Here is a 25,848-nt window from a genome sequence, read left to right on the forward strand (position 1 = left end):
CACTATAAAGCTAGAGCTTAGTCACGAGCTCTTCATTATCTATATCATTATGATCATTATTAACATATATTTTCATGGTAGAATTCGAGCAAAGTATTGTGTACAAACATGACAAAAAACCCACAGTATGGTGGAGATATGTATTTAGACGATATGTTCTCCATTTGGCACCATAGACCAAAAACACTGAATAAATTTTTGATGAATATCAATTGTAAAGAAGAATCAATCAAATTCACCATGCAAAAAGGAAATAATAACTCACTACCTTTTCTGGATCTTTCACTTATACTAAAATTTTCAAGGTATATATTATTATACTCTTCACAGTGTGAAATAAATATCAACTTTTTCCTTTAATAAGACCAGATGTATTATCATTACAAAAACATACGCCCACTGGTGTCGATAAATGATACAATGGGCGTCCTGTTTTTATCTAGTTATCTTTGAAATGTATTTTTTTACTATAGAGATAGTGATTTTTAGCTTTTAAAATAATTTTATAATAAATTATTTGGTATTACATAAACTTATACTTATATAACATACGTATTTTTTAGCACCACTTATATTTATTTCTGAAAACAAGGACAGTAACAGTGTCAACCTTCAATAAGTTTCCTCTTTGTTTCACCCATACGTGGATATGACTTCTTCATATCATCCTCAAATCTTGTATTATGTTAATGGCTCTATAGGGTTCATATTCGTAAATGGCTGAATGAATGGTACAAACGGGATTTTGTTACATTATTAACCCTTTAAAAATATCCTTTGAAATAACACGAAACTATTTTTTAGACTTGTCCAACTTCATAAAAACTATTAACTTTGAAACTTAAATCAATGTTTCCAAAACATTTTCCAGCGGTATATGTTCCTGTTTTGAGTTATATAATTTTCAATTTTAACTAATAACATCTCCTATCTAATCACTTGCGACGACCCATTTCTCAACATTCCCTTTCCATTTTTTTTTGGATCTCGATAATCACCATTCAATCGTAATACGTGGGTACCCAGAAGTACCCAACCTAACAAAGAAAACACAGAAATTTAGGAAAAAATGTATTAGTTTTTAACGTCTCAACTGAACTTAGTTTTTAACTTCTTCGCTGAACCGTTGCAAATTTTACATAATACTCGCCGTTGATAGTTTTTACTTTTTCAAGATAGTCAATGAAAATTATCCCACGCGAATCCCGAAAAAAAAAACACCGACGCCATGACCTTGCCTGCAGATGAAACGGTCTTCGCCTTCTTTGGAACCGGTTTTTCTTTTTGAGTCCCTTTTTTTATTGTTTTTTTGTCTCGAGCGTGAAATAATGGACCCATGGACGACGTTTCATCTATTGTTATGAAACGGCGCAAAATTCTTCTTTGCTGCTGTCAAACTTTGTTAAACACTCAATTGAAACATCTTCAGGATCTTGTTTTGTTTAAGTCTGCTAGCTCGCGCATATTCAGTCGATTATTATCCAGTACCACTTTGTAGATTTTCTTCACCGCTTTTGTAGTTGTCACTTTATTTGGTCGACCACTGCGATGCTCTTCTTGGCAGCTCGTACGACCTCGTTTAAACTCTATTACCCAATATTTTACTGTTGTAAACGAGTTGCACACTCACCCAGAGTAGAATCCAGTTAAACTTTTATATTGGTTGAGCTGAGGCCTTTTAAAAAGTATTGTATCACGTAGTTATGAACAATTTTCTCCATTTTCACAAATTCACTTAAAACGTTTAATGTTGGTGGCTGCCAAACAAATACTAAACAATATGGCGTCCCCAAACTTGAAACATATGGTTTATAGATTGTGTACTTTCTAATACAATGCTGCTGTGATAATCGGCAGTCAAGGATTTGGAACAAAATATCAAACTGGCGTCAGAAATAGAACCTTTTGCTGGACCGGCATGAACCACAATAAATCTTTTTCCATCATAACCACTTGGTTTACGTACGCTTCTGCTATTGTCATCCTGCCACGACATTATTTTATTTCTCCTAGAAAAAATCTACGTTTAGTTTAAAAATTTAACTTCCCGTGGATATGTACTATTTCTGTTTTCCATGTATTTACGTAAGAGCTCGATGTGCTTCGATATGAGTTCTTTCAATTAAAGCTCTTCGATGATCATTTCAGCTCATGTCAGCTGTGATGCTTTTGCATTCCTGATTGACTATAAGAAGGCTTTCGATGGAGTCAGGCATGAACAAATAATGGAAGTGCTGAAGAGGACAGGGATTGACGGAAGAGACCTGATATTGGAATCAATCAGCGGTGCTCCGAATAGATGGAGAATATACAGATCAGGTCAAAATCTTAAGGGGTTTGAGACAGGGGTGCATAATTTCACCACTGATATTCAATCTGTACTCGGAGCACATTTTTGAAGACGCTCTAAAAGATATTGATGAAGGCATCTCAATAAATGGAGTCAAGCTTAATAACCTGCGGTATGCAGATGATACAATAGTGTTTTCCAATACCATGGAAGGGCTGCAAAACTTAATGAATAAATAACGGAAACAAGTAGAACATATGGACTGGATATAAACCAAGCTAATGATTATCAGCAAGGAAAGCATAACTGGAGCAAGTCTGTATGTGAACCAAATGAGAATTGAACGTGTCTCACAGTATAAGTACTTGGGAACTATAATCAATGACTCGTGGGATAATACCCAAGAGATTAAATATCGCATTAAATGGCAAACATGACATTCTTGACTATGAGCTCTGTGTTCAAGAGCCATGACCTCACCCTAGAATTAAAAATAAGGCTCCTTAAATGTTACGTGTACTCAGTGCTTCTGTACGGAGTAGAAACGTGGACATTGAAGTCGGAAACTCTATCAAAACTTCAGACTTTTGAGCTATGGTTATACAGAAGTATCCTGAAGATACCATGGACAGATAAAGTCGCAAATGAAGAAGTACTAGGGAGGATGAACACTACCGCGGATTTGGTCAAGACAGGCACCCTAAGAAGATGATCATTTTTTTTATTTAAAGTCCAAATTATTTAATATTCTACTCAAGGAAGTTTTACGCGTAGAAACAATTTCGTTAACCTGCAGCTCATTGATCAATGCTTCACAGGTTACATGTTCCTCTTAAAAGTTATTTATTTTAATATATTGATATAAAATATTAAGTTCTACTTGTAATTCTCAACAGAAAGTTGGTTTACTTACTATCCTGGTACATATTATCTATTGTATTTCTAATTGCCATTTTATTGCCTCATGTAAATAAGTAGTTTTCGTTTTTAAACGAGGTCTGCATTTTCCCGGAGAACAGGATTTTTTTCTTTTCTTTTTCGTATATTGTATACTGTTTTTCTCGCCAATTTAAGTGCAGCTGCTTCCCTTTAAAACAAAGTTAGCATTTATCAATGCTTTTAATTGAAATTAAAAAAAAAAAAAATAAAAGTTCCTGATGATAAATATATTTTGTTATGTAAAAAAGTTAGCAAATAAATAATATAAATAATATATATGCTTGTCATCATTAAAGCTTTATAATAGTGCACATTTGAAAATTGTATTTTTTTTGTACTTCTTGAATAAATAACAACGGTTCCAACGGACCACCATTCCTTTTTTCTAATTCAAAGTACTCGATTAAATTTAAAACGAGTTCTTGTGCTTGTGAGGTAAGAGTTTTTCCAGGCATAATCTAAAAAAATTCAATAACATATTTTCTTTTTATCATTTTTCTTTCACTTTTGCGGGAACTTAAACAAAACCATTTCTTAACTGTGTGAATCAGGTTAACTTGTCATGTAAATTAATTACAAAATAAAATACACTCACTATAAAATCTCAAACGTCACAAATTGTACTTAAAATCTGAAAACGTCCCCAATCGTCTTTTTTGTACCTATTTCTTTTCGATGTACTTAGAGAACGTTCATAAAAATAACATGTGTCTTTACTTAGTAACAGGCGGTAGCTGGTTTGTCTTTAGTTTCATGCGTGGAAGGCAATGATGCTAGATAAAAAGTATGTGTTTTATCTCGCCAGGTATTAATGACGCAAGGATAAAGAACCATCTACTAAACTGTATATTCCCATGTGCGTTTTAGCATTGATATATAGTTCTCTGAATAATATAAAAAATTATGAATTTTATCCTTGATTTTTTAAAAATCCTTTGATTTTTTTTCCTTTAAAATAGTACCCCCATTCTTCACCTTCTCTCTTTTCTGCGTATGTTATTTGTGGAGAATGTGGCCTCACTATTTAACTGACTTTATTGTTGTTCTTAATTCTTAGTTGTCTAAGTCTCTATCTAAAGAAACTTTTTAAGACTGGTCTCGTATGATCTCCTTAATTTTATTTAAAATTTTTAACAAGTTTTTTCTAGTGATATTTCTGTCTACTGATATGTGTACAAAATTAGGTATTTTAATAAAATTTACGTAGAGCAAAAAAGAATTGATTTTCAGTGTCTCACCTTTTTTGAATAAATAAAAAATTATCTCTGCAGTTTTATTTACATAAAAAAATCGTTCGACTTTTAAGCAAACAAGGAGCGCTGTGCTGTAAATTACTATTGAGCGGTGTAAATTTTTGATAGATAATTCATTTGCAAATGATTTATTGTTATATATACATATAGTGATAAAGATACAGTGTATATAAACTATTCGAAACTGACTATAAAAAATATTAGCTTTTTAAGGAATACTTCAGCCATTATTTTACTTCCTTTTTTATGTAACATTTTTAAATGTGAAGTCTTTCAAAACTATGGTCATCTATGAATACCATGGTGGTGAAATATTTTTAGCTTTGCGTAACCATTCTCAAGCAAGCAAGCAAAAGAAGTAAAACAAACCTGTAGAGTCTTGCATACCCATAAATGTACATTCGGGCATACAATTCATTGGGATGAGGAGGATCGCTCCGAGTAAATCAGGGACTACTCATCCTAGTCCCAATGCTCCCCAGGCTATCCTCCACCCCCATAGCACGCTAATGCGCAATGGAGGCTACTTGTAATGTATCAAAATGCTTGCCATATGAGGGTCCTGGTTACAAGGATCCGGAAATATTTACCGAATAATTCAGGACAGGGTGAGGCCTTTTAGTCCTGCTATCGTCTTATCCGACTTATCGTCGATTTGCTGTTGCTGGGTGCTCATACCTGTTTTTAAGGCTTTTTGTTAGTAATATTTTTTTTTGTGGAAAAACGACGCATTGTTAGTATTTTTATAATATTTTTGGTGGCCGAGGTCTTTTTTGTATTTTTTATATTTTTTTTGGAGAGGAATGTCTGAACTAAAATATCGATTAGATAAATACGTGATGATACTTTGAAATTTGGATGATGGTTTCTTCGGAAAGAGCTGCGATATTATTTACACTTCTTTAAATATTCGCTAAAATTTGTTGTTTAGATCTTCTGTGCTTCCATCTATGGAACATATCATAAGCTAATATCTCTCGCAGGATCTGGTTTAGGTGATCTTCTAGCCCAGCAAGATTTACTCTAGCTTGTTCTTCTATCGTTACTATTACTTTCTTCATATGTCCGAACAGGAAGCGTTCAGCTACGTATCTGCTACGTATAAGCATTTGTTGTGGGCTGCTGGTATCTTCTTTTCTTTGTGTTGCTCGTGTGTCCCCATGCGAGATATTCATATGTTTTATGGGTATTATGATGCTGTTTGACCAGTCTTCATTTGGTTTTTATTGCTAATATACTTCTTCTTCCTATGAATTCTCTGATTGCGTATTTGGCCATGTCTGTTTTTTGGACTGTCGCATTAACGTGTAGTGTGAACGGTAAACGTTGGTCCATTGTGACTAAAATTCTTTAACAGCAATGTCTGTCTTTATTTGACTTAAATTAGCTTCCTTTGTGTAACTGGCCAGACACATGGTAATCACTCGTTAATAAGTCAAGGCTGTAATGTGTTCTGTAAGATCTCTCGTTTCCCTCAGACAGATCTTGAACTGTATCAGCCACGAATATCGAGGATTATCATGCAGAAGAATGACACCGTTTATGAGCTTTTGATATTATTCTTAATATTTGTGGTGTACAATACCTGGGTACGTTTGTCCATTGTGACTAAAATTCTTTAACAGCAATGTCTGTCTTTATTGGACTTTAATTAGCTTCCTTTGTGTAACTGGCCAGACACATGGTAATCACTCATTAATAAGTCAAGGCTGTAATGTGTTCTGTAAGATCTCTCGTTTCCCTCAGACAGATCTTGAACTGTATGAGCCACGAATATCGAGGATTATCATGCAGAAGAATGACACCGTTTATGAGCTTTTGATATTATTCTTAATATTTGTGGTGTACAATACCTGGGTTCGGACAAAACTGTCTATTTACGGTGAGCATGCTGTACCGTCGTTTATTGGTAAATCAACACGGTTCAAAGGAAATTGGACGCTGATGTATAGCACGTACTTACTCATCCAACCCTTTCGACGCAACTAGTGGCGAGTACCGTCAGTGTCGTGGTAATTTTACTACGAAGTGGTCTAACGAAGGTGTGTTGGAATTTTTATCATTATATAAATTATCTAACTTATCAAAATTTTATCGCCAACACTGGTGAACAAAACTAAACTAAACCCTCGATCTCGAGGGGACACGCTCCATTGAGGTAGTTATCAAAACGTAAATATTTATTAATTTGACACTAACATGGGGTGCCAACCGTGCTCTTGTCTCTTTTCACTATTAATTATTTCTCTTTGCCGAAGGGAACTAGGGAAGAGCGCCTTTCTACGTTCTGTGAGATACGGCTTTAGCGCTCATTCCTAAGATATTTTTTAACGTTGCATCGTAGTATATAATTATTTTCGGTTTATGCTTTTCACCAGTCTCAAGATCAGTTAATTGAATGTTATGCAGGTTTATCATAAGAAGTTTATGTTTGTACTTTCCTTGGAATATGTAATACCAAGGGTTTTACGGCTTTTACTTTTAAGTGCTTCTATAACGATAAACTCTCGTCACTGATTTCTTCAAATGATCTTGGCACGGCTTTCCATCGTACAGATGTTGCGGCATTAACCAGCAGATTTCGAGACCCTTTTAAGAGGTTAATGAAGATTTTTTAGTTGTAAGGTTTATAGTTGTAAATTATTTATTTAAAAGTCAAAACTATTGAAACAGGATATCTTGACCTGTATTATACTATTATCATTGAAGCAGAAAATGATTTGGTGAGACAGGCAGGGTGAGGCTTTGGGTAGACGTTGCGAAGCAAAGAAAAGTACGCGGTGTGCCTAACAGATCGGTTTCACCAGACGTGTTAATACCAATTCTCTGGACAGTGAATCACTGTTCTGATAGTATAAAAGCAGCAAATCATTTGTAGCATGAATTTAGACAACTACTTTTAAGACAAATGTTTTCAACATGTCTATTAAACATTATCTGTAATTGCAAATTTTCTCATTATTGGACATATTTACTGAAAACTCCTAATGCAAGGTCGTTTAAATGACTATGTAGAAAAATCGTAATCGATATCTTATCTTTGCTGTACGATATTTGTCATCTGATACTAGTAAGAAATTAATCAATCAAAATAAATAAAGATGGTTGCGTTTCGATTCAATTCAAGTCTGCCACTATTCTCCTACACGCGTTTCAACGTTTACGTTTCTTCAGGGAAGATTTTGTGAGAGGACTGAACTGAACCGACGCGTACCATCCAGCTGACAATTATTATTAAAATAATGCACCAATCAATGTTAATAGCGACCTTTGACGAGGTAAGATGAAGTCAGTGTCGATAGGGATTAAAGTAAAACTAAACCCAAGCTAATAAAGCTTATAGGTCGATGTTATTAATATTTATATTCCACTAATACATAAAACTGATAAACACAGAAAAACACAAATATTAGAAGACATAGGTAAATTAAACGTGGAATGGAATAAAAAGCTGGATATATTCAACGAAAAAAGAGTACACACCGCATAAATCCCAAAAGAACAAACATTGGATGTCAGGGAAACGTTAGAATTAGTGGAAAAAAGAAAAGTTATGCTACAATATACCACAAAAATATGAATCAAAACTCAAGGAATAGCGGATCTGAGCAGGAGAATAACATGTATGTGCACCAGAGATAAAATAATCATATAAAAAAATAACGTTAGTCAAGAAATGGGGCAACATGCGAACCGCCATGAAAGTCATGAACTATTTAAAAATGTTAAAAATTTGGCCCGAAAGTTCAAGCTAAAAACCATAATGGAGAAGTAAAAACCGACATAGGGAGCATTGCAGAGACCTCGAAAAAATAAATGCTCAGAATTAAACAGACACTTTAAAATATGCATCAGTCTCAGAACACAATAAACATGCAATCAGAGAGGCAAATCCAATCATTTTACGAGCAGAAGTAGAAAAGGCTCTCAACCAAATAAGGAAAAAAAATCCAGGGATCGAGGACATACCAGCGAAGACTCTAAAAGCAATGGGCGAGATTGGCGTAGATGTAATACTGGCCATGTTCAACATGATGTGGATCACAAGTGAATGGCCTGATGAGTGGTCTGAATCAACCTTTATCCCTATCAATAAAAAAGGATCACTAACTGTATGCAGCAATTGCCCTCATTCCTCATGCAAGCAAAATCTAGCTACATATGAAAATATGGCACCTAGTTAACTAGTTAACCTAATAAGAAATCTGTATGATAAAAACTCATACACGGAATATATTCAGATGCGTTTAAAACAAAGAAAGGAACTAGACCAGGCTACATACTATTACCATTATTATACAAGATATATTCTGAATATACAATGAGAAAAGTAATGGACGAATACATACATGATGGAGGAATCACTATAGGAGGCAGAAAAATCATTTATGCAATACACAGATGACACACTTATACTAGCAGCGAATGAAGTCGAAATAATTTCCATCACCAAACAGCTAAGTTGGATAAGCGAACAAAAAACAAAAGTAATGATCGTAGACAGAGCAAATAACAATGGCGAGTGCTCCTCAGAAATCAAGCGTAGTCTAGCAATGGCTCGAACCGCAACAGCTAAGTTAATTAAAATATAGAAAGACCGAACAATAACAAGGAATACTAAGCTCAGGTGAATTCCTTTATTTTTCTCATTGCTACATAAGCAGCTGAAACATGGACTCGTATGTTGTAACAAAAAAAATCGGTAGGCGTAAGATCTAAGCCTTCGAAATGTAGGCCTATAGAAGAATTCTACGCGTGTCCTGGACATAACATAGGCCCAACATGTCAATTCTGGAAGAGCTTCATATACAAGACAGGCTATTAAAAAAAGGAAACGGAGCATATCTAAATTACTTCAGCTACATAGCTAGAAGATCGGGGACCACGGAACTATTGGTAGTAGAAGGAAAGGTAGAAGGCCTAATGCCAAGAGGAAGATCTCCAACACGATGGGCAGACCAAATGAAAACTGGTGGGAAAATCCCTACATGAAGATGTCCAAGTGGCACATGATCGCAAGTTAACAGTATTTAGAGTGTCACCACGCTCTAACAAGGGCTCAAGGAATGAGGAGGAATAAATAATAAATTTACCCACATAAATGCCCACGCATTGTACGCTTTTTGTCGATAAGAACGATAGAAAAATAAATGTAGATGGTTGCGTTTCAGTTCAATTCGAGTCTCTCGAATTAATGTTTTCTCCTGAGAAAGTACTAGCTTTTAATTGTAAACGTTCTCGTTCATTTTTTTTTCGCTTTAATAATGCTCGCAACTCAAACAATTTGTTATATTTAATACCTCGACTACAATGGTAAAAATATTTAATTTTTATATTAGGTCAGAATAATTACTTGGTAATCGAATTTGTAGGACATTCCGAAATATAATTATTTGAGAACTTTCTAGATATTCCTTCTACAATTGTACGATTATATAAAGAAATTTCATAACGAAAACAATACATTACGCAGATATTACAAGAGAAATCTGAATTATATTTAACTACTAAATTATGATAGTTTTAGATCCATAATAATTGATTGAACAAATTTAATAGTGTGATTTAGCCTTGAAGAAAATATGAACAATAATGGGAGTAAGTTTCTGCTATATCACCGCCATTTTAATAAAAGATAAGCATTATTGTTATTGCTTTTTACATTAGCATATGTTTGATATATTGCACTATGCTAAAGTCCAATTTAACTATCACAAAAATGGTACAGTTTTAGATCATAATATACACTACATGCAAAATAATATAACATCTTTCTTCTATTTTTCTTCTTATTTATTTCTTCTCATTTTATAGCTAAATCTGTATTGGCGTATTCACGCTAACAAACTTTTGATTGTTAACATATATTCTTATTTTGGCATCATAGGTCTTTGCTTGTGGCTATGTCCTTCCCTTCTAACGTTTTTTTTTGTGTCCTCTTCCAATGTCTTACATTCAGGTCGTCATCCACGTCATGCAATCATTTCGATCTGGGTCTTCCTTTTTTTCGTTTTCCTATCGGCTTCCATTGTAATATTTTCTTTGTTGATTTTGTATCTTGTCTCTGGACATGTCCCAGCCATAACAGTCTCTGACTTTTAACAAATATTACAATATGGTGCCCTCCATTCAATTCATTAACCTCATCGTTTCTTCTGATTCCTCATATTCCTTCTTCCTCTTGAACCGGGCGGTATACTTTTTTCAGTATCTTTCTTTCGAATGTCTTGAGTTGAGCTTCATCTTTTTTTGTCATTGCTTATGTCTCATAACCATAAGTTACTACGGGTTGTTAGCACATATAGTGAAGAAGAAACAAAAAACAGAACAGGAAAGATATCTTCTTCTTTTGTTTAGTCATATTGCATATTTTTCTTCAACCACATATGCTACTGAGATATATTAGAAATATATTGGGTGATGTTTAAATGAAATGAGATACATTGTTCGAATTACATACTGCTATATTTTTCCAGTGCTACTGTATGAAATGGAAACGTGGATGACTAATAATAATAAGCTGGATCGACGGAGTTAAAAACATAGACGGCTGAACGAAATAACACAATTGGTCAATATAATAAAAGATTCTGGAATACTTCGGTCATATTATAAGACACCCTGAAAAATATGCACTTTTGTGTCTGATAATTCAGGGAAAAATAAAGTCACGATAGCGAATATGATATGATATAGCAATAGATGTTTAAATGTACATTAAGATCTTCTTCTTCTGCCGTCCCCATTAACGGAGGTTGGCGACCACTCAAGACCAGTCTCGAATATTTCGCAGCCATGACTTCCTCTTTCTACCTATTTCTACCTACATTAGGATAACATTCAAGAAATCAAAGGCAAAATTGAACCGGCCTAGAGAGGAGTTATTTACATTAAAGAAAGTATTGATAAGAAGTGATATGAAAATTTTACTCTTAATGCTCTTATTCCTGTATTATTCTTTGGTATCCCTTTGTATCATATTGAGACTAGGACTGTAACCTATACCACGTGTAAATGACTGAAAGCTATGCAAAACAACGAGTAGACGTATTTACTTAGATATGAGTAGTCTAGTTTTATAGGTTTCAAATATCGGCGTGGGTCAGAAAAACAAAAATTTTAACGTATCAATTTCAAATTAAAAATCTGTAGACCAAGGTCTTACTTTCACACCACATGCTAACGCGACAGTCCAGAAAACAGCAACGGCCAGAGCCGCAATAAGAGGACTCACAGAAAGAAGAAGCAAATTAACTATGAAAACAAAATTACGACTGATAAACAGCATCATACTACCAATAATTACATATGCATCTCTTGCATAGGGACACCAAGTCATAGCAACAAAAGAAAGATTCAATCAGCATACAACAACTGCCTTAGAGAAGCTGCAAACGTGCCGAGATACGCCGCTGAATGGTTCCTATTCAGAGACCTAAAACAAATAAGAGTACTGGATATGGTGGAGGAAAAAGCTAGAACAAAATTCGCTGAGCTAGAAGACCACCCAAATCAGATCCTGCGAGAGATATTAAGGTATGATGTGTACCATAGATGGAAGCACACAAGACACAAACAGCAAATATGAGCGTACATATTATAATAACGTCTAGATCATCGTAGCTTTGTCAAAAGAAAACAATGCGCTCATTTTTGACATCGCAGTCCCCAAAAAAATCTACAAAAAACACAAAAAACGTATTTGGCTACCAAAAAAAAATAAGCCACAAAAAATACCAACTAAACAAAAAAAAAACGGGCAAGACGGACCCACATCCTTGAGCGCCGAATTCACGAACTGGGCGTAGCTAATTAAAAAGATAGATACTTTTTCGACATAATACATGAACTATGTGGACTGGCTAGACAAGAATCGATGCAAAAAAACAACGAACAAATGAATGGACACACCTAAGGGAGGACGATAGATGGAATACAGGGAGGGGATACATCCGACGATGGATGGAATAGCTGGTGATGATAATGACATCAACTATATTACAGAATAGAAGATGTGTTACAATTATTAAAAAAAAACAGTTCAACATCATGAAAGAGATAATTAAAAACATTAACACTGAAAGAAGATTAAAGCCGACAATAAAATATCATCAGAAATAGATATCAACTCGGAAAGCCGACAGGGAGATAGCTTAAGTCCGCTACTTTTCGACTTAGTGATGAACAAAATAAAAAGAAATTAAAAAAACAGGACAAGGATACAAGTAGAAAAAAAAAAGAATACTTACAACGTCAGAAATGCTCCGAAATAACTCCGAGTTACCAGCTGAAGTCAGTTTGAAGAGGTTTACTCTCCGGACACTCGAACTCATTTAAGCATGGGTGTATGTTACCTGAAGTAAAATTTAATTAAAATATTAAACATCATATAATATTATCAACATCATGTACAATCTTTGGTAACACATTACATTTTAAAGGGTTTTTACCCAAATATTTTGGTGGCTCAGGCATGGTAACCTGTATTTTAACCTGATGATGGAACAGTTGTTCCGAAAACGTTCGTGTTTTTAATGTTGCCCTTTTAAGGGTTTTTATAAAATAAAATATACCCACATACAAACAAAGATTAACCTCTTTTTGTTATACGTGCTATACAGCCAGCTGCAGGAATTATTTTCCTTGTGGATTTTTTTGTTAATTTGTTATTTAAGATTTTTATGAAAGTGTGGTATCAAATAAGAGTTAAAATATGATTTTTTGAATATAAATACAAAAAAAATTTTACTAAGTAAAAAAGATGAACAACAAATAATCGTAGATAATCGATTTTCTTCATAGTTTTCCATATTCGTGCAATTTTTACCCAGCACAATTTTTATGTACGAAATTGCAAACCAATCCATTCTTTCTACATCCAGATCTATATTAATAAAAATGAATCGCCAAAAGATAATTATCAAAAAATTATAGGGAAAGACCTTAAAAGCAGTTTTTCTGCCATTTTAAATCGCAATATAACTAATAGATAGCGCCATACTATAATTAACAAAGGAAGCTAGGATTAACAAAATAAAAATGCAGTGTCTTACTGGAGGCACATTGAAAAACAGAGTCATGTCTACGTAAAAAGAAGAAGAAGAAGAAGAAATTGGATAAAGACTAAACGTTGCAAACAAACGTGCAAGAGAAGTTTACTGTGGACGAGTGATTTCTTGAGAAATGTATACGGGTATATCACTAAAAAATATTTATATAGACAACGAATTTCTATTTGATATTCTATGTCAGGGCATGAGATTATTGGTCCTTATTCTGTTAAAGATGAGAACAAGCATCCAGTTACTGTTAACCAAGAGAGTCACAGAGAGAACAATATTACACCTTTTTTTTTAGAGATTTACGAATTTTTTGCCGCGCACGAAATCTGCAGATGCAGAGACAGTGGTTTCAACAGGATGGCGCAACGACCCATGCAGCTATACGTCCCCTAGCCTTACTTTACGAACATTTTGAAACATAATCATTTCTCGTGGAACAGACTTTGAGTACCAAGCTCACTGACCTGATCGGACAATATCTGATGAGTACATGTGGGAAATGCTGAAGGAATCAGTATCTAAGTCAGAAGTTCCGCCATACAGCAGTTATTGGAAAACCACTCTTTATAAATATGTTGGATAATCTGCAAAATCGTTATGAAACTTGTTTGCGCCTCAAAATGGTACATTTTGAACATGTAAATTATGTAAATTAAAAAATAAATACAATATTCACATTCTGTATATATTTTTTTCAGATTTAGTCCACTGTACAAATGAACCAAATGTTTCTATTCCACAGCTAGCAAATTTGTTAATAGAAAGATCACAGAATACAAACTGGGTAGTAGTTTACAAGGCATTAGTTACAGTTCACCACATGATGTGTTATGGGAATGAGGTAATGTATAATTTGATTTCTTGTAATCTTTGTATGGCTTACAAATTGATATCCTTATTGGTTATATTATGTTTGTATTTAAAATATATTTGAAGTTTTGGAGGAGTGTAGTATAAAGGAATACTGTCGTAAGTAACAGATCCTTTCTTTATGCTTCTACAATACAACACGTTGGTCTTTGATTTCTATCCTGTTCTATACTTTACTCAGGTCTTACAGGCCCACTTAAGAGATATTAGAGTCAGGATTAACACAACCAAATTTTTCGAATTCTGTTGTGATGTTAATGATTTTTGTTTGATCGGCAATAGGTCCAGTTTAAAACGAAAACGTAAAACTACCGAATAAACAGTTGATTGATAAACATTTTTAATCGAGAATTTTAACTCGGAAGACAAAAACCGGAAATGATAAGAAGTCCTTTATCGTCTGCTCCATTTGAAAACACCGTATTCAATGCTATGTTAAATCTAATAAATCAGTTCTTCGAGCTCCTCCGCTGTGTGTATATATATATATATATATATATATATATATATATATATATATATATATATATATATATATATATATATATATATATATATATATATATAAGCGTCATTGATTTATTAAAATATAATGGCATATTTGTTTTAGTTTTTCTATCTATATTCCGTTTTTTAAGCGTACTCACTCTTCCTGTCGGGATGTATAGAGGAGTAATACCGAGCCGCAAGCCTCCATCTCTCGGCGTACTTCTCATCGTAGGTGATCTGATACGACAGCGTATTCTCTAGTCGTAGTAGCAGATCCATTTGAATTTTACACTAATACGAAAGCCTTTTTGCTTTCTGGTCAGAGTTTGAACCATTGACCACTAGATCATTCACAGTGAAGTGCCCGCGATTACAACAATGTATAATAGTTTTACTCCAGTTTCATGATCTTGAATTTCACGATCCTCCAAATTGGATTAATTGATTCACGAGAGTGAAGCATTGTCAGAATATACAAGATTTGATAACATATGGCATATGAACGAGAGAGGAATAAAACAAAAAGTATGGTACGAGTTGTGAAAATCATCATATTTAGAAGTATAGTATGCAAAAGGAATAAAGCGTCATATTTGGACCATATGTTCAGTAATGATAAGTACAGTTTGCTACAGCTTATAGTGAAAGGCAAAATTGAAGGCAGAAGAGGGTTTGACTGAAAGGAAAAATCCTGGCTGGATAACTTAAGCGAATGGTTCCAAATACCAGAAGCTGCAAACCTAATACATTCGGCACAAGGAAGGACGCCAAAGAGCCAAAATAAAAAAAATAAATAAAGTAATATTTCAATAGGATAGTGTGGATCCTATTTGCTAATTGAAAGAATTGTGTGAAAACATTGAAAGTGTACCTGAAAGTGCCAGGGTTAACAGAATCCTCAGAAGAGGTAACATTAATAAACCCAAGTCTGTTAAATTGCTCAATGGGAAGTGTATGGGCACAGAGAAGGAGTCTGTAGACCATATTTAAGTATTTACTTTTCAGGGTCGACGCAATTGACTAGTGGTAATAATCATCAAGCAAACTTTAGCCTAAGCAGAAGTGACTGGCTGACCTCTGACGTGATCTTTGGTTCTCACAAGGTTAGATGGGCTACTGAAACTTTTGAAGCGTACAAATCTGCGGGACCGGATGACATATTTAATAGGCTTCTCCAAGAAGCACTGGAAATTTTTATGGGTCCACTCGTCGCAGTATTTAGGGCTAGCCATGCTCTTGGATTCATTCCCAAAGCTTGGAGAAGAGCGAGGGTGGCGTTTATCCCCAAACCATGAAAAACAGATTACCCCTTAGCAAAATCATACAGGCCTATAAGTCTTTATCATGTTGAAAATCATGGAAAAGTCTTGAATGAATACATAAAAAAAACAATCATAATGAAAACCCACGGCAATGGGCGTATCAAATAGGGAAATCAGGTGAAGCCGGCCTGCACAATCTGGTGTCAAAACTCGAAATGAGTTTACACTAGAAAGAAGTCGTCCTTGTTGCATTTTTAGACATAGAAGGTGAATTTGATAATTCGTTCATAGAGTCAACACAATCACTGGTGAGAAAGAAAATCAACAACACAACATGCACGTGGATTATTTAGATGCTTCAGAGCAGAATAATATCCCCAGATACGTGTGAAGATGCCATAAACCTAAGGGTAACTAAGGGGTGCCCTTAAGGTGGTGTATTGTTACCAATATTATGGAGTCGGTGATCACCTGATTCACGGGCTTAATAGCCAAGGAATCTGGGTTCAGAGTTTCGCAGACGACATTGTAATAGTGACTGGGTGAAACTTTCCCAATACTGCGGATCACATGCGATATGCCCCTGCCATGGAGAATTGGTGTCTGAAAGAGAACCTCTCTGTGAACCCTTTTAAAACTATATTATTGGCCTTTACTAATAAGAGGAAGCTTACTGGACTGAGTGCGCCGAAATTATTTGGGGAGAAGCTAGAACGAGCCAATGATGTCAAGTATCTAGGGGTAACCCTGTATTCCAAACTCAGTTGGAGCATTCATATTAAGAATATAACTGACAGGGCTACGCATCTCTTCTGGAACTGCAGACGAGTTTTAGGTAAAACCTGTGGGTTGAAACCAAAGGTAATCTATTGGTTATACATATTAGTGATACGACCGACAGTTACTTATGGTTCAGTACTTTGGTAGAAACAGACGGCGTTGCAATCCTGTGCGACCTCTCTGACCACCCTACAAAGACAAGCGCTTCTAAATATACCAAGAGCCTTGAATAGTACAAGGAGGGCATCTTTAGAGTCTGTCATTTGTCTCCTTTCGCTAGAATTATATATTTTGGCGGTAGCCTTTATGACCATCCTGAGATTTAAAGCAAACAATACTTGGAGGCTGAATTATGTATTTAATAGCCACACACATACTACTGGCACTTAAGGAATATCTTGAGCAATCCATCTTTATAATCAAATCAGATATGATGATACAAGAACTAATCTTCACTGAGAAGATTAACGCAATTATACCATCTATAGAACAAAAAGTCCCAAACATGAATGGGGATTCACTGATGGATCTAAAACTGTTCATGGTGCTGGATCAGAAGTCTTTGGGCAGACAAGTAATTATAATAAATCTTATAGCCTACGTCAATATACAACTGTGTTACAGGCTGAAGTTTTTGCTTTGGTGGCTTGCAAAAGATAATAAAGTGTCTGTAATATGGGTGCTGGATCATGAAGGGGTGCATGAAAATGAACGAGCTGATTTGTTAGCAAAACAAGGCTCGAGAGAAACCTTTGTAGGCCCAGAACTATTCTGTGGCATCGCTAAAGATGCTACGAAAAACGAGGTTCACAAGTGACTGATTCGGAATCATCAAAAGAAATGGAGAGCAATTCAAGAGCAAATCGAGACTAAGAAAATAATAAACAATATTGATACAAAACTCCGATAATTTGAGAAAACAAACAAGAAAACAGTTATACGAACTAGGTAAGGTAAATAAACCATGGTGCACAATGCGAAATGGAAGAAGAGGCTACCATACATATCCTATGCCATTGCAATGCCCTAACGGATATAAATCAGGAATTCACTGGTCAACTGAGGATTGAACCAGAAGAGATTCTAAAAGTATCAGTCAGGGAACTGTTACTGTGACTCATTAGAGTTTAATAGAACAAACAAGTTATGGTACAAAAGTCTTACAACCAAGTGCCAAAGATTACCGAGTCTTCTGTACTAAGAAGAAAAAGAGAAGATAGGATGGAATGATAAATTAGTCATGATCAATGATGTCGTGTTGTTAGGCCAGGAACGCTTCGATCTGTTGTAGATTTAAAAAAGTTATGTTATATTATTTTTTATTAGTTTGTGTGATATGTCCCTCAAATCACATTTAATTTTCTATGATTCGTGTAAATAATTTTCTGACAATTCCCATTTATGAAGGGAAGTCGACTTTGACCTGTCTGTAATTTAAAAATTGTTCGCGAGTTGAGATAAAACTCGAATGTATATAAAATTTATACATTAAACAAATGCATTATACCTACATAAAACAAATGTTATTTTCAAAGGAATAAAAAACTAATTAACAAAATCGATCTGTTAGTTAAACAACTAAGTATTTATCTCATACAATATTTATATAAAAATAGAAACATATTATGGTGATACTTAAACATGTGGAAATCATAAAATTTGTTTATAACATTGTGGAGGTCAGGTGTTCATTCAGTTGTACATAAATAGTAATGTGCAGAATATTTAATTTGCTTAAACAGGGTTATTATTATTATGAAGTATATTTTCATAGCTGCATCTCTTACTCTTTTTCTGTTGACTGTCGTGTCCAAAATATCATTGAACAGAACTATTACTTTTACTTTACTCTTGCTTTTTATATGGTGGAGGTGGAAATCCTCATGGACGACAGATACATGTCCCTGGCAGTGCTATTCTCGAGTAATATGTCTATGGGTACTTCAGCTACCTGCAAGAGTTCAAACAGCCACATATCCGCCTACACTATTTTCACACAATGCATCAGAATGACTTTTTTAAATAGGAAACGTCGCCGCAGTCAAAATCTATCATAACTATCTGTTACCTTCTCGCATTCTCTCTCCGTTTAACTTTGTCTTAATTATATTATGTCATCTACATCTTTGTTGCAGGTTTATTTATTTTTTAAGGTAATTGTTACAAATATATCGTAATTCGCGTTGAACGTTTGCGTAAACATCAAAATGAAATATGCCGTGTCCAGTCGTATATAACCTCGCATTGCATGGACAACAATGACACATATATATATATATATATATATATATATATATATATATATATATATATATATATATAAAGAAGTGCAGGCCATACAGAGAAAGATATGCTAGAAAAAATGAAACATGTTACATACTTACATTAAATTAATACCCTCATTGTGGTACACCGTTGAATTTGGGATAAAAAAGCCTTTCGTTGGCATTAACCTTCACCCCATGATCCATTTCATTTTTTCCATTATAATGACGTCACAGCAGCCCTCATCACGTCACATCTCATATATACATCAATTGATGGTATTGTACGTTCAATTGAAACCCAATTTTCAAATAAAAATATTCATTATTTCCAGAAGTATAGGTTGTTAGAAACATCTTGGAACACCCTGTATATACTGAAACCTGTTAATTTTGTGATAAATTTCTTTAGTTCACGAAACTTATGTAACACCCTAGGTATTTGCAATGACTCACTTGCTCTAGTGGATAATCTTCAATTATTATTTTTGTTCTTATGGGGTATTTACTTTTAAACGCGATTTTAAAGGTTACCATACACGCTATGATAAATGGTTACGATTTAACGGTACCGTTAGAACGGTACAGTTCTCTTCTTATCAATAATTAACAATTTTCATGTGATATTTTCATTTAATTGTCATTGGTCGCGATGGCTTCGGCTGACGACGATGTGTTAACGGTCGTGGCATTAATATTCGCGTTGAAAAAGATAAAACTGCTATGGTAGCGCCAATTATCGAAAAAAAAAAGATACTGTTATGGGAAATGCTATTATACGAATACACACGTATCGAAAAAGACAAAACTGCGCAGTTCCTCCGATTCCGATAAATCGATTGAAATTTTTGTACTGTTCCGCTTGACGGTAGCTTTTTGAATAAAAATCATAGAAAACTGTGCAGTTTTAGCCAATGCACGTTGCGGTTATCGGTGTAATTTGAACTAGTTGTATCAATCGCGATTGATTCGTTTGTTTTGATTCAATCACTTCAAAGTATTGAACGACCGAATCCCGCTAGTTCATAACGATCGAATCGTATGGTGACAAAAATCTATTGATCGACCGCCGACGGCGCTGATCGAGATTGAACCAAAACAAAACGCACAGCCAATACTCTCATTACTTTCGGTCCTCGGTCGTTCCTCACTAGCGACGAGGACCGATACATGCCATGCGGCTGAGGTTAAATGATTGCGTTCGTTTGAATGATTGAAAACTTAAAATACTACAACTACATATTGAATTAAGAATTGCGTGCAATGCAGCGACTTAGCTACAGACCGGGAGTATTGGAGTTGGAAATTATTCTATCGGGCTCGGGCCCAAGCGATTGCTTTCGATTGTATTGTTAATAGTGGTTAGATAGTTAAAATCGTAAAATATCGCAAAATTAAAATGTGCACAATGACAATAAATATTTATATTTGGATGCAGCACATATTTCCATATAAATTTATAATTATTTCTGAGTTACACTAAGAACCTAAAAACAAAAACATAATAAATTCTAGCTTCTAGAATATTTCTTCTAGAATCTAAGCTAAGCCCTACTCGTACTAATATAAACTTATGAAGGACAATGAAGGTGAATACCCAAGTATTTTACAAAGTGTGGTGCTTCTATAAATATAGTGTACTATATCTACTATAAACTCGTGTGCCCTCTACCAATCTGGTAATATTGTTTGCGTATGCAAATGCAGTTACATCTTTGTTATGTCCAATGCCCATTCTAAGTATATTTCATAGTGTTGGTACCGATATTGAACCTTGCGGTACTTTATGTGTACATCATTTGCCATTATCAAAATATCTAAATTTTTAATTTTGTAACAGAAAGACGGTATTAGATTTAGTTTCGCCAAGTAGGAAATATTAGGATTCCTAGTGTTTTTAATTTTGTATTTAATACAGATGTGCCAACCTTAGTTTCATATTTATTTATTATAATTTGAGACGTTAATAAATATTGCTCTTATATACATACATCTATTATGTATGTTTTTATGTTTACATGCATAATATTGTCCATGTACTAACACACCAATCCTTTAAATTTGCAATCACTTGCTCACCGCGTTTTTTGTAATTATAATTTATAATAATACTTCTAATGACACCAGAGTCCTTGTTGAAAAAAATGATAATATAGCATTTATAGACAAATAAATACTTCCAGGAAATGGATTTATGATTATAAAAAAGATATGTGTGTTCAAATTTTGCAGTCAAAATTTTTTGATTACAATTTTTTTTATAATCTGGATTGATAGGCTCTCCGGGTTTTACTAATGTAATGAAATCATATCATTTATTTGGATTTTATTTTTTTTTTGTTTGACTTCGGCACAATTTTCAACAACCTTTCACAATTTATCGAAGTAGTTCTAAAATAAAGTTTTAAAAAGTTTTTTGTAGTCCTATTTTTTGTTCTAATCTGGACCGATATCATTTTTTCGTCGAGTTGTCATATACTTGTTCTATTTAATTTTTTTTAATATTGGTGATGTATTTCATTGTTTCATCACAATATTCAGTTGGACTTTTCGGAAAACTAACTTGTGATTACTGAGTCTATCATTGATCTATTTCTTCTTGTCGTTAAAGGTGTATATATATATATATATATATATATATATATATATATATATATATATATATATATATATATTAAGGATCACTCAGAAGAGTGGTGGGTTTTTTCGGTCAAAAAGGTGGAGAAAAAAGACAAAGTTGATGGCTACTTCATCTATTTATTGAAGACGTTTCGCTCTCTTAATCAGAAAGCATCATCAGTTCATCTAAAAAGAACAATATGAAAAAACCACACAACATGGAAAAGTTGTTACATGTGTTACCTTAAAAAGATATGTAGCAGTCAGTGATATTAAAGTTGTAAAGACACTTAAGTAAATGGACATTATACGATTACGATGTATAAACAATAAATTGAACTAAATAAGTTAACAATTTGTTCAAACTAAGCACAGCAAAAAGAACAAAGTTTAGTTTGAACTTAGTTTAGTTTGAACAAATTGTTAACTTATTTAGTTCAATTTATTGTTTATATATCGTAATCGTATAATGTCCATTTACTTAAGTGTCTTTACAACTTTAATATCACTGACTGCTACATATCTTTTTAAGGTAACACATGTAACAACTTTTCCATGCTTGTGTGGTTTTTTCATATTGTTCTTTTTAGATGAACTGATGATGCTTTCTGATTAAGAGAGCGAAACGTCTTCAATAAATAGATGAAGTAGCCATCAACTTTGTCTTTTTTCTCCACCTTTTGACCGAAAAAACCCACCACTCTTCTGAGTGATCCTTAATTTATATTGGATTGACGGTCGTACTCCTTTTCTCGATATATATATATATATATATATATATATATATATATATATATATATATACATATATACATATATATTTATATATTGATCTTTATTTGGTGTTTGTGTTTTTAAGGTATCTATGCTGTATATTGTTCTGAAGCTGTTTTCTTGTGGCATTTTTAAAGTAATTAATATTTAAATGGGAATATGCCACAATTAAAGGTTTAAGTATGGAATTTATTTACTATGGAATCACTAACAGGAGAATTTTACTGTCATCATGACATGTGTTTGTCTTTTTAAAGACGAATTACATTCTATGATTTTTTTTTTCTGACGGATATTCTCAAGTTAAAGTTGATTTCATGTAATCGAATGAACTATCTTATAAATAAAGTCGTCCCAGGAGCGCAATTCAACAATATTGGCAATATCATTTTAAAGTAGTCTACTTTAAAATGTATAATGTATGTCTGAATTGTCAATATAAATGAGTCAGATAAAATTAAATTATTAGACGAATTTTTCACCAAGTAACAAAAAAACAAAATTTGTTTAATTTACTAATGTTTGTATTTTGGGAACGATTTCCGAAGTGGAAATTGTAACGTCAATAAACGTACTTTAACCTTTAATTGTGGCTTATTCCCATTTAAGTATCTATTCTGTATTTAACTTTACTGTCTGTCTTATCATTTTTTGCAATGGATAACCTCGCCCTAAGTTTTATGACTACTAAGTAATGATCTGAATCAGTATTAGTTCCCTGAAAATTTCTACAATCCATGACGACTGATCGTGCCTTGTATCTATTATATGATCTATTTGATTAGAGGTTTCAGCGTTTGGGGAGACCCAGATTCTTAAGTGGACATTCATGAAAATTTACGGTGCTTATTTCATTCTCCCAAGATTATTACGGTATCTTTTTTCGGTACTTATCCACTTCTTTTTGGAGATCTTCGTAAAATTTCAATCTCTATTCTTTCGGTGTAAAATATTCGGATGCGACAGATGACAATTTAGTCTATATAGTTCTATATCTCACGATTATAAAGTCTGATAGCTCATTACTCAACGATTACATTACAAAAGCAATAGCAAATTTGAAATTGCAATAAAAATAATTATAAAGGTATAAATTTAAATCTTATCTAACAAGTGGTTGTTTAGTAATATTGTTTAGTAATACTCCATTGATTTGTTGGTGTGAAAATACGCGAACATTTTTATTCTTTTTAATACATTATAAAAATAAATGTTTGTTTACAATAAATCAAAAATATTTACCATTTCACAAAAGGACAAATATTTGCCAAGATTTGTCTTCTAATTTTGAGATATTTAATGTCTCTTCTTTAGTCTTGCCGTGTATAATTTTTGTAACATAATAAATTTGAACAGAGGAAAATCAGTTTTTAAATCGAACATATCCAACAATCTAAATGGAAAAACTTTCAACCAATACATAGTGTCGCTATATAATATGAAACCGAAATGTAATCAGGTTTTTAATCTTTCGTTTACTCAGATCTTGCTCGTATTTCATACTAATTCAGCATGGTAACTACGTTTGACACAGTCGTATGCGTTGGTATAATGTATGAAACATAGATAAAACTTCTTTTTGCTGGTCTATAACCTGCTGGAATAAAAGCGTAAACGAAACATATATATGTAGTTCCCATTGCTTCTACTCGAAAACAATCTTTAGTTTTCACTCAGATTTTACGGATTATTACGAGGTTTGTCTTTTTAGTTTTGCATATAGCCGTTTAGAGGTCGCCACCAATAAAACCTTTCGACACAAATGTAACCTCAATATTTTGTTGACACAAATCGAGAGTTTCATTGCGATACAACAAGTCGTGTAGATACAGTGAATTTTTGAAATTAGAAAGTCGGTCGAAAAATGAATCTTAGCCGAGAACATTTTCGAGCACTAATTTTATTACAATTTTCGGAGAGGATTATCCCAACAGCAATGTCTCGCTGAAATGGTTGCTGTGTTTGGGAATGAAACATCACATCAGTAAACTATTTCCCGCTGGTATTGCGAATTTCAATGTGGTCGCTCCAGTCTCAGCGACGAATCCAGGCCAGGTCCACCCAAACCAGCAGTCACGCAGCAAAACATTGATGCGGTTCGTCAGCTAATTAAGGATGACCGCCTTGTAACATACCGGAAGAGGGAGGCATCTTTGGGCATTTCAAAGACCTCGCACCAAAAGATCCTACATGACGAACCAGGACAATGCAAGTGCTCACACTGTCCAAAAGACAACAGAGGTTTTGGAGCTTCAAAACATCGAATTGTTAAACTATTCACCGTATAGCCCTGATCCAAGTCCAAACGACTTCTTCACGTTCCCAAAGATCAAGGATTCAATGCGTGGGCAGCGATTCCAGTCACCAGAAGAAGCCATCAATGCCTTTAAAACAGTGATTTTGCAGGTGTCAACTGAAGACTGGAATAGCTGTTTTACCAATTGGTTTGAACGTATGCCAAAGTGTATCGATCTTGGTGGGACATATTTTAAAAAGCAATAAAGTACTTTAAAGTCTATATATTTTTTATCTTTATGGCTATATGCAGAACTAAAAAGACAACCCTCGTATTAAGAAGTAAAAAGCTTTAATACCAAACTCATTAAACTGATCCATCGAAATTTATAACATTTTTTTGTACTTGATTTCTTAGAAATAATAATAAATGTAGCTTTTATACAATCTTGAGGAATATATTTACTATTATCCATCCATCATCCAGCCTCAAGAGTCCACTGCTGAACATAGGCCTCTTCCTCATGTTTCCAACCCTGTCTATCTTGCGCCGCTCTCATCCAGTTTTTATTGAGTCTTCTTAAATCGTCAGTCTATCTTGTAGCTGGTCGACCGACGCTTCTCTTGTCTTCCCTTTGACCGCTCCATTCTTCTCTGCGTGACTCTAATTTACTATTATAAGTAGTGTTAAATAGTTCGGCCAGAATTTTTCTTCCTTTATAAATTTTAAGAAATCTTAACAAAAATCTGATCCAGCTGCTTTGCCGTTTTTTAATATCTTCATAGTCATTTATATTTCTGAAATCATTATACTTGGCGCCATTGGTTACGAAAACGGATATCTTTTTCATCAAAAAGATCTAAAATATAGATTGTCCATACTTCTTGCATCTATAGTATATCAAGGAATGTCTTATTGTTTTGATCTACTACTTTTGAATATGTTTCCTCGATTTCATTGGTCTCCATCGTGCGTACTTCTTCAACGTTTCTAATTTTTGTTCTCACAAA

General features: G+C 33.9%; 1 protein-coding gene across 1 annotated transcript in view; it reads left to right on the plus strand.

The window, feature by feature from the left end:
• The window catches only part of LOC140431322 (phosphatidylinositol-binding clathrin assembly protein LAP-like), a 112,184-nt gene that overhangs the window by 20,137 nt on the left and 66,199 nt on the right, over positions 1-25,848 (plus strand). Inside the window, exon 2 of the mRNA XM_072519255.1 lies at positions 14,243-14,385. Coding sequence (XP_072375356.1) covers positions 14,243-14,385 — 143 coding nt within the window. The remainder of the gene's footprint in view (positions 1-14,242; positions 14,386-25,848) is intronic.

This window comes from Diabrotica undecimpunctata, unplaced genomic scaffold, assembly GCF_040954645.1.
Source record: "Diabrotica undecimpunctata isolate CICGRU unplaced genomic scaffold, icDiaUnde3 ctg00000631.1, whole genome shotgun sequence".
NCBI classification, from domain to species: Eukaryota; Metazoa; Arthropoda; class Insecta; order Coleoptera; family Chrysomelidae; genus Diabrotica; species Diabrotica undecimpunctata.